Here is a 14113-nt window from a genome sequence, read left to right on the forward strand (position 1 = left end):
TGTAACATCCATCTACGCTGGGAACGCAAAAAAGTCACCTGTTGTGGGAAGTTCAATGTACTTCCCTGTGCCCTGTAAATGAGTGGGGATAGACCTCACACACAGTATATATGCCATATACACATATCATACATACAGCAATGTACAATACACACATGCATACAATACCATATACAGACATACAGCATATACACACCCAATATTCTGGATGCTGGGCCCCCCTGACATTGTGGGCCCCATAGCAGCTGCTATGGCTGCTACCACTATAGTTATGCCCCTGGAGGAAGCATTATGTATGGCCCTAAAACCAAAGCAATACCTATGTCTATAACATAGTCAGTCCTGCTACATTGATATTTTCAATGACCTACAGTCCAAACACAAGGTGACATCATTGGGTCAGCTCAAAGGTACAGCTACTATATAAACATACGGTCACTATATAAACCACAGTATGGAAAAAAGTGGAGCGATAACGTTGGAATGTTTAGAATATTATAGGCTCAAGGAAACCTTCTACCTGTGTCTTATGGAAATTTCTAAGTAGGTCACATTTCTCAGTAAAAGCAGTTTGAGCGGTAACCCTATAGATACATGGAATGTAAGACACAACCAAACACCGTAAAGCCCAACCCTACCGAAAATACAAAAACACAACCTTCCCCCTCACGATAAATTTAAAAAAAACCAACAAAACATAAAATTCAATGTTAAAAGTATTAAAAAAGTAAATTTTTTGTCAATAATAATTGTATAAAGACCATATTACTGTAATATGGAATATTAATACAATAATATACTTATTATCAACCCCCTAGTGGTCAGATTGTCAACAAATTTACTAAAGGGGTATCACAGTTACTGCGGGTGTTGTGGTTACTGTAGTAAAAGCAGGACAATGTCAATCTGTTTTTTTGTTTCCAGGAGGAATAACAAAGGCACAGCACCGGAGACAGCGCCACTTAAAATTTTGCATCTAAACACCACATAAAGAAAGTTCAAAGTGATAATGACCCATAAATGCATATATTTATAGATATCATATATATGTGGAGGGGAATTTGTTGGCCCGCTGTGTGAATTTTATTACACCTCAATAAACTTTACATAAATATACATCATATAGAAAGTTTTTTAAAGGGAGTTTCCAGGTAATAGATACTGTTTCCCCTTCCTTGAGATAGGTAATAATAATGCATCGCCCATAACTGCTCATCACTACAGCCACAAGTGCTGGACCCAACTCTAAGTATGGAGGTGGAAGCGCAGCCCCGTTCTCTTTGTAGTGGCCATGCTGGGTTACTATAGCTTTCACAGGGTATTGCTCCATTGGTCCATGGAGATAAAAACTGCCCAAAAACATTTCCCCTCACACAAAACCCCAATACTTGGATTTAATTTGTCAGGCCTTCCTGTAAAATTGTTATTCAGCTTCTGTTGCTTACTGACATTTCAATGTCTCCCAAAATGGCCGCCATAACAATTACCTCAGAGATTGTCACTCAGTCTTCTCAGATGATTGGATTATAATACTTATGTCTTTTTTGTGGCAGAGGAGCTATAGCGCTCCCATCAGACACCAGAACCTTAATACAACTGCTATTTCTGCACTGCACCCCTTCTATGTCCCCGGGCAGCTGTGATGGCCGCCATCTTTGATCAAATCATATACCTAATCCTTTTGTTGACATGTTTGTACACAGGCGTGTACTGCCAGATATGGTGGCTCATTGTCCCGTTTAGATGTGAGAATTCTGCGTCTAAAGATATTTATGAGGATAATGAAAGTGTACTCATCATGTATACATAACATGGCCGCCATAATAACTACCACATACTGTCACCCAGCTTTCTGAGACTGGCTGAGAAAACTACTGTATTTTTATGTGGCAGAGGGACTATAGCGCTCCCATCGGACACTGCTATTTCTGCACCCCTCTATGTCCCTGGGCAGCTGTGATGGCCACCATCTTTGATTATATCTCATTACACAACATCTTACACATAAATCTTTGTTGACATATTTGTACGTGGACTTTATGCTGCTAGATATGGCGGCTTATTGTGAGAGAATGCTGTGTCTGAGGACATTTATGAGGATGATGAATATGCCCTCATGTAAACATAACACGGCTGCCATTTTACCAGGCTAGGCTTGTCTACTCTCCGATTAGATCACCAGCTCTTGTAGCTTAGATCCTGAGCACAGTATTATACTACTAAAAGCTGCTCTCTTGTGATCGAATCATAGCCAGATGCCATAAAGATGATACAGATAGTAGATATCCAACACATATGAATATGGCGTCCATATTAAATCAACATGAAGGGTTAGATGACTCCAGCAAAGACAGATTAACCTGTTATTATTGCGGTATTACTGTTACCCTGATGGCATTTACTAGACATATATAATAAAACTGTACACCCCTGATGAAGGTAGACAAAGATTGGGCATGTTGAAATCTTACAGCCTGATCATTCTCTCCCCTGATATCTGCAGTCAGAGAAGAATCAGGGCCTCCCGAAATGTATGAGGGGGGAAAGCTGAATCATGGGCAACATAAATCACATATGGGTGACATTGCAGGTTATAATAGAATACATCACCATTCACATTACAGACATTTTTCCCCAATAACGTACATACAAAACCTGAGGTAAAATACTTTTTTTTTTTTTACTGATTTCTATCAATGCCATCACCATAAAAATAGCAGTGATAAAAATAATAATAGGTCCAGATAAAATTACCATGAATCACAGATCTATCTACCTTCACATGTGTATCTAGATAATATTATATGATCTATATTGTATACATCTGTGTAAATATTCATATTTACATTTCCTATTTCATATACGGTATATCTATTCCATTATCTTATCTACATATCTATACATTTTTCTATATATTTATACATGCCGACTCTGTCTATACATCTTCATCTACACATCATCTATTTATTTATTTATCTATCCATATCTATCTATTATGTGTCTTTCCATTTGTATCATGTGTACACATGTTTCTACCTCTTGTATCCATCTATAAAAAGAAATAGGCAGCACTCCCAAAAAATAAGATGAAAAACTTCTGGGATATCATCCATATCAAGCAACGTTACGGCTCATTTAATAATGAGCTTTTCTCATTAAATCCCATACTTTTTCCCTTTCTTTTTTTTACTTCTTGAAGTTTGTAGCATGTTTCTTTTTATATATTAGGTAGGCATGCTTTTCCCTTGGGCTGCCCTGGACTATCTATCTATCTATCTATCTATCTATCTATCTATCTATCTATCTATCACCTATCTATCTCATATCTATCTATCTATCTCATATCTATCTATCTATCTATCTATCTATCTATCTATCTATCTCATATTTATCTATCTATCTATCTCATATCTATCTATCTATCTCATATCTATTAAAGTATCTACTTGTATCATATTTATATATGTACCGGTATATATATATTCACTGCACAAACACAAAATGAACAAATAGAAGTTCTTACAAAGTTAGCGTAGACATCTTTCTTTAAAATTTCCACTCCACTTTCTTCCACAGAGCAGGTGTCCTCCTCTCCTTGGCTGATGTTTACCAGGAGTATTTGGCAGATAAGGAATAGTAGCAGGAGACAATTCGTAGATCCCAGGCTCCCCATGGATTCCGGTGATTTAGTTCATTGCGGATTGTAGCTATCCCACCTGGATGCAGTAGTCAGACCCCATGCTGCAGGAGGACATTCACTCAGGATCCTGGGACTTGACTGTCCTCCCTACGTGTGGCCTCAGCCATGGCATAGCTACAGCCGGCCCTGCCACATTTTTTAGATTGTCACCTTTCTGGCTGCCTGTCACCACCCTCCTGTACTTGCTCCTCCTCAGGGCTTCTATGCTTCCCCTGCTGCTGCGCTGAGCTCTTCTTCCACCCACTTCTATGTTTTGCACAATGCTGTTCCTGGCAGCCGGCCTCTCCCAGAGATGACTCTTACCTGCCTGTGGCAGCACTACACCCAAAATTTCATGGCCTGCCCGCTCAACCAGTACACCTCTGCTTGTCCCTCCAGAGACATCTGACATTTCACTGTTAAAAAACATGCAGAGCCAACAGTACAAGAGATTGCTAAGAAAAAAAAATTAGCCCTTTAAAGAAAAAGTTTAAGGGCTTTAACTAGAATTGTGTCTCACATCCAATGAAGTGCATAAAGCTGAGCTGCAATACCACATACAACCTGTGGAAATTGGTGGCACTGTTCTGAAAGAAAGTAGCCATGTCTATCTAATTCTTTACAGAACATATTCGGTTTTATCAGAAAAAAAAGTGTAACAACTTTGGTTACTCCTTCTTGTCATATTGAGATATTTGCAGAATAGAAAAGCTCTAGTAAGGTGTTTAGTTCCCTTTATTTATTTATTTGTAGAAACAGTGCCCCTGTTGTCCACAGACTAGGAGTAAGTAAATTCTATATTACTAGAAGTGAAAAGCATAAGTAGAAGGTAGGAAAGTATTACAGGACCCAGTAAAGTTTTGAATGCGGACCCTGGGTGTGGCTGCATACACCTTGTTAGTTAAGGGACCCACCCTTATAGTATGATGCCCAAGTAAAACGTTACCTAGATCCTAGTGTTCTGCAAAGTTTATCCATATTACCTGCATTTGACCTTTGCTTTTCCATTATATCAATTCCATCTGCCCTGACCCCAGCCTGACACCTGTATTCACTCTTTGCCAGTTGCCCTGACCTGTGCATTGTCTACTGTTCTGTACAAACTTGACCTTCCTTGACCTAGGCCAGTCCACTAATCATATTTCTTCCTTTCTTTTCTGTGCCATTTCTTGGATGGCATCTCTAGGCTTAACCTGGGTCATGTTTCTATAGAGGGAGGCTCTTCCAATAAGTAGATACCTGTTGGTTTCTCTACAGACCACTGTATGGAGATTGATTGATGAATACTGCCTTGACCTCATCTTATCCAGCGACCACATCTGTGCCTATCACTAATTTGCTGGCATCTAATGGCCCACCTTGGTCAGCTGTTTCTCAATGGTGACTCTTCCAATGAGTGGTTTGCCTACAGTGATATCCAAATTCCTGTATAGGGGGTTAAAGGGTGAATACCAGAGGACCGCTTGGACTATTTTCCTGCCTTAAACCTCAGCTTATCCACCATGTTTCTGCTTTTTACCAAAGTGCCACATGCTGGCATGTCATCTGGCTCTGTATGCAGCCTCTTCCAAGACCTGGAGAAAAGATCATGGGGAGCAACTTTGGTGACAACCACCATCTATGGTCATTTTGCGCTATTCTATGCTCTTAAAACTAGCACCACCATTCTTATTAATGGGTGGGGAATATAACATACACCATATATCTCCCAGAGGGGGTATTTCAACAACGCCATCAGAACGTCATCTATTAACCCTAAAGCTATTGTGAGTCATCTACCTCCATAGGATAAGAGATGCTTTACATAACATCACAGGATGCTACTAAGGTAACAGGTGGGGCCCCGGGGGTGACTGCAAGCATCAACTGTACGTGTCGGAGAGTGCTGCGGTCACCTGTGTCAGAGATAAAACACCTGTGTAACAAATTGGTGGAAGAACACAAAATCTGGATCACAGACATAAAAAAAAATATTAAAAAAGTTAAAAAAAATTATAAAAGGAGCTACGACAAAATTCCAAGTCCAAAAGCAGAACTGCAAATATTACAGTTTCTCAGTTCACCCAAAAGTGGGAAAAAGTTTTCCAACAAAGCTTTAAACGTTAGTAGGAGCCTGTTCACACCATCACAAAGATCACAATGCGTTTCCCTCTGCAGTGTCTTCGGATTTACGAGAAGACAAAATATTGCCGAGGCATAGAGCAGATTGTACGACTTCTTCCGATTATAAAAAGATTTTATTATACTCACAAAAGTTAAAACTTACAGCGCTTTTCATAAAATGTAAAAATATAAAACCATAAAAAAAATCCAGGACCATGGAAGAAGACCCAGGGTAACTTGGACGTGTGTCCTCTGGCTATTTTTATATCCTATGAAATGCGTTTCAATTTTTTTAAAGGGGTTGGCCACTTTACTTTATGTTTATTGTAATGTGTATGTGCAGGATATTAGGTAATAAACTATTATACATCTAATAAAAGTTCTGCTCCGCTTTCTAGATACGATATGTAAAGTAAAGCCAGCTCTCCTAACAACTGCAGCCAGCGTGTGACGTATAGATACGTTACTTGTCGTTAAAGGGGTTTCCCATGAAGACAAGTTTCTTAAATATACTCAGCATAAGAAAATAACACATTCTCTAATTCACTGTTATTAACAAAAATGTAGCATTTCACAGATATAAGTCCAACCTGTCTCTATCAGCCCTACTGTATACAATTTCAGTTGCCCCTAGACATAATACTGTAACTTCTGACTCAGGGTCGGATGGCCACCATCTTGGATTTCTGTGTGAGATCTTGGAGCTGAGATTTCTGTCTCTCTTTATTGTGTGGCTGTAGCCCTGCCCCCTGCAAGGAGCTCAGAGACTCTCACATCCTGCCTGCACATGGTGAGGAGACAGAGAGGTTACAAACTACATGGAGATAAGTGATCCGGGGGAAGGGGGAGGCAGGCACATGTCTGTGAAATGTTGCAGGGCTGATAGTGTAACAGTGTAAAAGTCTGTCAGCCTCTGTGTAATCTCATGCATCTCTGATCTGTCTCATCTCTTTCTATGTGTCAGGGTGTTAGTACAATGTCAGAAGCCAGATGAAAGTGTATATACACCTTGTACCCTGATAATGTAACGGCATTGTCATCCCACAGAACTAGATGTATAATTATGGGGGTCATTTACTAAGGGCCCGATTCGCGTTTTCCCGACGTGTTACCCGAATATTTCCGATTTGTGTCGATTTCCCCTGAATTGCCCCGGGATTTTGGCGCACGCGATCGGATTGTGGCGCATCGGCGCTGGCATGCATGCGATGGAAATCAGGGGGCGTGGCCGAACGAAAACCCGACGGATTCGGAAAAACCGCCGCATTTTTAAAAAGACATCTGTCACGGAGCTTGCACTTACCTTCACTCAGCCCGGCTCGGTGTATTCCAGTGCGTTCCGATGCTTTTCAGCACAGCAGCGCCACCTGGTGGACGGCGGAGGAACTACCTTAATGAATTCCAGCCGGACTCGAATCCAGCGCAGAGAACGCGCCGCTGGATCGCGAATGGACCGGGTAAGTAAATCTGCCCAAATGTGTCTGCTTAGAGAGGCACCGCCCACACACTGGGATTTTGCACTGAGCAGCCTAGGGAGTGATAGGAGCTAAAACAGCAATAAAACAGAGTAAAATTAAAGGGTTCAAATGATCTTTATTGTGTTAACATCACTAGGGGGTTGAAATGTGAGAATTTTCTTCCATGGGAAAACCCCTTTAAGGGTTTAATAATTGTATATTGGTAAATTACCTAATATTCTTACACACTTACACACACTTACACACACAAAATGAAAACATGAGGTGTAGTGGCCAACCCCTTTAACTTTTTTGATTATAATAAAACCTTTACAAAATCAGAAGAAGCCGTACAATCTGCGTCTGCGTTCTTTTGTCTACTCGTAAATAGGAAACTAAAGACACTGCGGAGGAAAACACATTTGAGATCCTTGTGACGGTGTGAACAGGCTCCAAGCTTTGGGTGGCAGACATTTAAAGTTCTCTTTGGAGACTTTTTCCCAGCTTTGAAGAGTGCGGTGAGATCATTGACTTCATGTTCTCCGAATCTATTATAAGGTTGATGCTTGATACAAAGAAAACCATAATAAGATCTGGATCACGTATAGAGGGACTTCTTTTTTTTTGGGGGGGGGGGGGGGGGGGGAATAGGTTTGTTTTTTTTTAAATTTACCTTACAAGGTTAGGGATAAATATGACAAATGAGATTGTTGCCTGAATATATAGTAGACAGATGCTGTAAAAATACAAAAAAAATACTGTAGTTATTTCTGGACTTTGGGTGGAGTTTCTCTGAGTATTTCGTAGTGAGCGGAGCTTCTGCAATAAACATGTAATAAAAACTTTCTTCGAGGTTATTTCTTGTGTCATAAACAAAGTGAAGCCTGTGCTTGTGAGGACGGAAGTCTCATCTTCGGGGATGAACGTGGAAAATGAAATTACTTTGAAGGAGTCTTCCTCCCACGGGTCATAACCCGCCCCCATGTCGTATAGCGTCTAAGTACTCGCCTTGTGCCGGCTCCCTGTCTGTATAGGGAGGTTGGCTGCTAAAACTGACAGCCATTTGCAACCAATCACAGCACAGCTTTTGGTTTTCCAGTCCAGTTTAAATAAGTAAGATGAGCGCTGATTGGTTTCTGCTGGCAACAAATACAGATTTGATAGATCTACCCCTGACTACAATGTAAGAAGGATGTAAGGCAATGCTGTACAACCAGCATATGTGTACGCATATACGTTTAAAGTATAACTCCTGCTTAAATAATTTAAAAATTTTTTCCATGCTTTCTATTTCCATTCATATACAAGGCCGGCACGGTGGCTCAGTGGTTAGCACTTAAGCCTTGCAGTGCTGGGGACCTGGGTTCAAGTCCCAGGGTCAACATCTGCAAAGAGTTTGTATGTTCTTTCCGTGTTTACGTGGGTTTCCTCCGGGTCCTCCAGTTTCCTTCCACACTCCAAAACATACTGGTAGGTTGATTAGATTGTAAGCCCCATTGGGGACAGGGACCAATTTGGCAAACTCTGTGCAGCGCTGCGTAATCTGTGTGCACTATATAAATAAAGGAATTATTATATACAAAGCGACCTGCGTTGTGACCTGCTGGTTGCCTTTGGATGCAGGCTACAGCTCTATGATATTTTAGCCTCCACAATGCACTGCTCTATGACTGGTGTCCTACGGATATTTTTTTACAGTTTTTTTTACTGAGCTGCTATACCACACACAGTCTATGGACACTTAGTGGGGCTGTTTTTGGAGCAAAGAAACCTTGTTTTATTAAAGAAAATCTACCAAATCAAATCAAATCAAAGAATAATAAACCAGAGACACCTACTTGTAGATTCAGGCACCGTGACAGTGGTAATCTTCTTATATTTGTTATCCAAGTTTGTTAGCAAGTTTTTAAATTATGCTAATGAGCCAGAAGAGCGCTGGGTGTGTTAGAAGAGCCCCTTCATGCTGCAGCTTCACATGCTGTTACACTGTGCAGGAATACTTCTGCCTCCCACTGTGTGAGATGACATCAGGCAGAGGGATGGGGGAAGTGCTGAAGAGCAGAGGGAGGGGGAGACAGTGTAACAGCCTATGAAATTACATCATGAAGGGGATCTTGTAATGCGACTCAAAGCCCTTTTGGCTAATTAGCATAATTTTAAATGTTGATTTTTAGAAGGAAGGAGGTCATGTATAAGAAATATAAGAACTTAATATAATAATTATTATAGTCACTGTGCTTGGATCTATAATAATAATAATTAATAAAAATTCCTTTATTTATATAGCGCACACAGATTACGCAGCGCTGCACAGACTTTGACAAATCAGTCCCTGTCCCCAATGGGCTCACAATCTAATCACCCTACCAGTATGTTTAGGAGTGTGGGAGGAAACCGGAGGACCCGGAGGAAACCCAAGCAAACACGGAGAGAACATCCAAACTCTTTGCAGATGTTGACCCTGGGTTCAAGTCCCCGGCGCTGCAAGGCTGTAATGGTAACCACTAAATCACCAGGCCCCCTGATCTATGAGTAAGTGCCCCTGGTTTATCAGGATGGATTTCATGGTAGATCTCCTTTAAATCACCACCTTTAAGAACCTCATTTCTATACATTTCTAGTGTAAATTATTGTTTCCTACAGTTTCAGGATCATCAGGTTTGTGGCCAGAAACCCTATAGAAACTTTTTACAATAGAATTTCATCAGACCGCGCTCTACAATCTATTTCTTTACAAATTCTCCTCTTTGTTGCTTTTGCTGAAGTTCTTGTTTAAATATTTGGACGAATCGTTTTTCTTGGCTCCATAATGTAGAGATGACATTTCCTCAAGTGACATATTCAGAGCCCAAAAATAACCCTGCAGCTAAATTCTAAAAAATGCAAAAACATTCCATATCTTTATAACAAACCAAACCCAAAGACCACTGACCCTCCACAGTGATGACTACTACCCCCATTAGTGTCTCAGTTCCCACCAGTCACCTGTGGTATTACAAACCAATATAAGTGCAATAAGTCTGGGGTGTGGCCACTTATATAACTAAGCAGGGGCGGACATTAAGGGGGGAGGGGCTTATTGGAAATTATTAAAGTGAAGATCCTGCCTCCAGGTGTAAATTATGATTGAAAACTTCGATACCCTCTGCAAAAGTAGAAGCTACCATCATGGGTCCCCTTCATGATGGATTACTGAACTAATAAACAATATTGCAACATAATTAAAGGGGACAGCAGTATCTCCTCCACATTCCCATCTACCAATAGGCTCCTAGTGTTGGATGTGAACTAAAACTCAGTTTAAGGAGCAGTAGTTTTTGACTATAAAAAAAGTTGGGTAGAGAACTATTTAATCATATATTTGAATATTTTGTTAGTAGCAGCAGGACTGTCAAAACTAAAGAGCTGCCAAAGTTCAATGTGCAGAGCCCAGCAGTGTGAGGAATCTACAATCCTTGAATACAAATCCATTTATCACAGTGCTGCTGCTACTAACAACACATACAAAGGGTATGATTACACATCTCTCCAAGGCCAGTAACTAACACTGTCTGAGGAGAGCACAGAACACAGCAGTGTGAGGATATAAATATTTTACAGTCCTGCTGCTAAGTAGAAGTTTATTTTCTCTCCATTAGTGATAGTTTAGTCCAGTATTCTGTGGATATGTGTACCAGGTGTACTTCTTAGTTATGACGTATTTTTTAAAAATTAAGTTTTATGGTTTTTGAGGCCTTTATACCCTTTTTTTTTCCATGTCCAGTCATCTAGAGCTCCTCAGATGATCATCGTACAGACGCCCACATGAGCCATGGTTTCACTCACTCACCAGACTTATAAGGGTGCAGCAAAGCTCCCCAAATAAAACCTTCACTCTCAAAGAGAATGGACCCCCAACTATGGGGCTGATTCCCCACCAGGCCGAGCCCAGGTCCTCCATAGAAAGATGGACCCCTACTATGGGGCTGACTCCCCACCAGGCTGAGCCCAGGTCCTCCATAGAAAGATGGACCCCCACTATGGGGCTGATTCCCCACCAGGCTGAGCACAGGTCCTCCATAGAAAGATGGACCCCTACTATGGGGTGATTCCCCACTGGGCCGAGCCCAGGTCCTCCATAGAAAGATGGACCCCTACTATGGGACTGATTCCCCACCAGGCCAAGCACAGGTCCTCCATAGAAAGATGGACCCCTACTATGGGGCTGACTCCCCACCAGGCCGAGCCCAGGTCCTCCATAGAAAGATGGATCCCTACTATGGGGTGATTCCCCACCAGGCCAAGCACAGGTCCTCCATAGAAAGATGGACCCCTACTATGGGGTGATTCCCCACTGGGGCGAGCCCAGGTCATCCATAGAAAGATGGACCCCCTATACTGTCTAGGGGTATTCTTTAGGTACTGTGTAGAATTATTGTGAAATGTAAAAAGGTATTATATGTATACTGTCTGGGGGTATTATTTCGGTGCATTATATAGACATTAGGTGAGCAATAAAAAGGTACTAATATTTAACCACTATTAATACTATAAGCAGTATTAATTAGTTGTAGTATAATTGCACATTGTGCACACAGTATAGCGCTACGACTTATGCAATGTATGGCAATACAAGTATATAAGGTACATTCTTGTTACTATGTATATGAGTGAGAAATAGAGATTGGGAGCCATTTGGTATGAGAAGCGATGGGAAGTACAGATTATTTATAGAATAAGTTTATATATGACACATGTATACATATCTATCATATACATTTTCACCAGTTTCAGACAACATCAAAGAGTTAATTACTCATACCTGTAAATTTGTGTCATCCACAGAGAAACTGCACACTGTGCGAAATGAGGACACCGATCTTCTGGTTTCCTGTGTGCTGAAGAAAACAGGAAATAGTGAGTGCAGCTCTGGAGTATAATACAGGATGTAACTCAGGATCAGTACAGGATAAGTAATGTCATGTATGTACACAGTGACTGCACCAGCAGCAGAATAGTGAGTGCAGCTCTGGAGTATAATACAGGATGTAACTCAGGATCAGTACAGGATAAGTAATGTCATGTATGTACACAGTGACTGCACCAGCAGCAGAATAGTGAGTGCAGCTCTGGGGTATAATACAGGATGTAACTCAGGATCAGTACAGGATAAGTAATGTCATGTATGTACACAGTGACTGCACCAGCAGCAGAATAGTGAGTGCAGCACTGGAGTATAATACATGATGTAACTCAGGATCAGTACAGGATAAGTAATGTCATGTATGTACACAGTGACTGCACCAGCAGCAGAATAGTGAGTGCAGCTCTGGGGTATAATACAGGATGTAACTCAGTATCAGTACAGGATAAGTAATGTCATGTATGTACATAGTGACTGCACCAGCAGCAGAATAGTGAGTGCAGCTCTGGAGTATAATACAGGATGTAACTCAGGATCAGTACAGGATAAGTAATGTCATGTATGTACACAGTGACTGCACCAGCAGCAGAATAGTGAGTGCAGCTCTGGAGTATAATACAGGATGTAACTCAGGATCAGTACAGGATAAGTAATGTCATGTATGTACACAGTGACTTCACCAGCAGCAGAATAGTGAGTGCAGCTCTGGGGTATAATACAGGATGTAACTCAGTATCAGTACAGGATAAGTAATGTCATGTATGTACATAGTGACTGCACCAGCAGCAGAATAGTGAGTGCAGCTCTGGAGGATAACACAGGATGTAACTCAGGATCAGTACAGGATAAGTAATGTCATGTATGTACACAGTGACTGCCACAGCAGCAGAATAGTGAGTACAGCTCTGGGGTATAATACAGGATGTAAGTCAGGATCAGTACAGGATAAGTAATGTCATGTATGTACACAGTGACTGCACCAGCAGCAGAATAGTGAGTGCAGCTCTGGAGTATAATACAGGATGTAACTCAGGATCAGTAGAGGATAAGTAATGTCATGTATGTACACAGTGACTGCACCAGCAGCAGAATAGTGAGTACAGCTCTGGGGTATAATACAGGATGTAACTCAGGATCAGTACAGGATAAGTAATGTCATGTATGTACACAGTGACTGCACCAGCAGCAGAATAGTGAGTGCAGCTCTGGAGTATAATACAGGATGTAACTCAGGATCAGTACAGGATAAGTAATGTCATGTATGTACACTGTGACTGCACCACCTGCAGAATAGTGAGTGCAGCTCTGGGGTATAATACAGGATGTAACTCAGGATCAGTACAGGATAAGTAATGTCATGTATGTACACAGTGACTGCCCCAGCAGCAGAATAGTGAGTGCAGCTCTGGAGTATAATACAGGATGTAACTCAGGATGAGTACAGGATAAGTAATGTCATGTATGTACACTGTGACTGCACCACCTGCAGAATAGTGAGTGCAGCTCTGGGGTATAATACAGGATGTAACTCAGGATCAGTACAGGATAAGTAATGTCATGTATGTACACAGTGACTGCCCCAGCAGCAGAATAGTGAGTGCAGCTCTGGAGTATAATACAGGATGTAACTCAGGATGAGTACAGGATAAGTAATGTCATGTATGTACACAGTGACTGCACCAGCAGCAGAATAGTGAGTGCAGCTCTGGAGTATAATACAGGATGTAACTCAGGATCAGTACAGGATAAGTAATGTCATGTATGTACACAGTGACTGCACCAGCAGCAGAATAGTGAGTGCAGCTCTGGAGTATAATACAGGATGTAACTCAGGATCAGTACAGGATAAGTAATGTCATGTATGTACACAGTGACTGCACCAGCAGCAGAATAGTGAGTGCAGCTCTGGGGTATAATACAGGATGTAACTCAGGATCAGTACAGGATAAGTAATGTCATGTATGTACACAG

At 41.2% G+C, this 14113-nt stretch overlaps 2 protein-coding genes across 2 annotated transcripts in view; one reads left to right on the plus strand and one right to left on the minus strand.

Moving 5' to 3' along the window:
- IL17RE (interleukin 17 receptor E) overlaps positions 1–3919 on the minus strand; it is a 36259-nt gene extending 32340 nt beyond the window's left edge. Inside the window, exon 1 of the mRNA XM_072129192.1 lies at positions 3524–3919. Coding sequence (XP_071985293.1) covers positions 3524–3673 — 150 coding nt within the window. The 5' untranslated portion in view covers positions 3674–3919. The remainder of the gene's footprint in view (positions 1–3523) is intronic.
- Positions 1–14113, plus strand: part of LOC140103681 (uncharacterized) — a 147039-nt gene that overhangs the window by 100350 nt on the left and 32576 nt on the right. The gene's annotated exons all lie outside the window — the stretch shown is intronic.

The sequence above is a fragment of the Engystomops pustulosus genome, chromosome 10 (genome assembly GCF_040894005.1).
Source record: "Engystomops pustulosus chromosome 10, aEngPut4.maternal, whole genome shotgun sequence".
In the NCBI taxonomy this organism is placed as follows: Eukaryota; Metazoa; Chordata; class Amphibia; order Anura; family Leptodactylidae; genus Engystomops; species Engystomops pustulosus.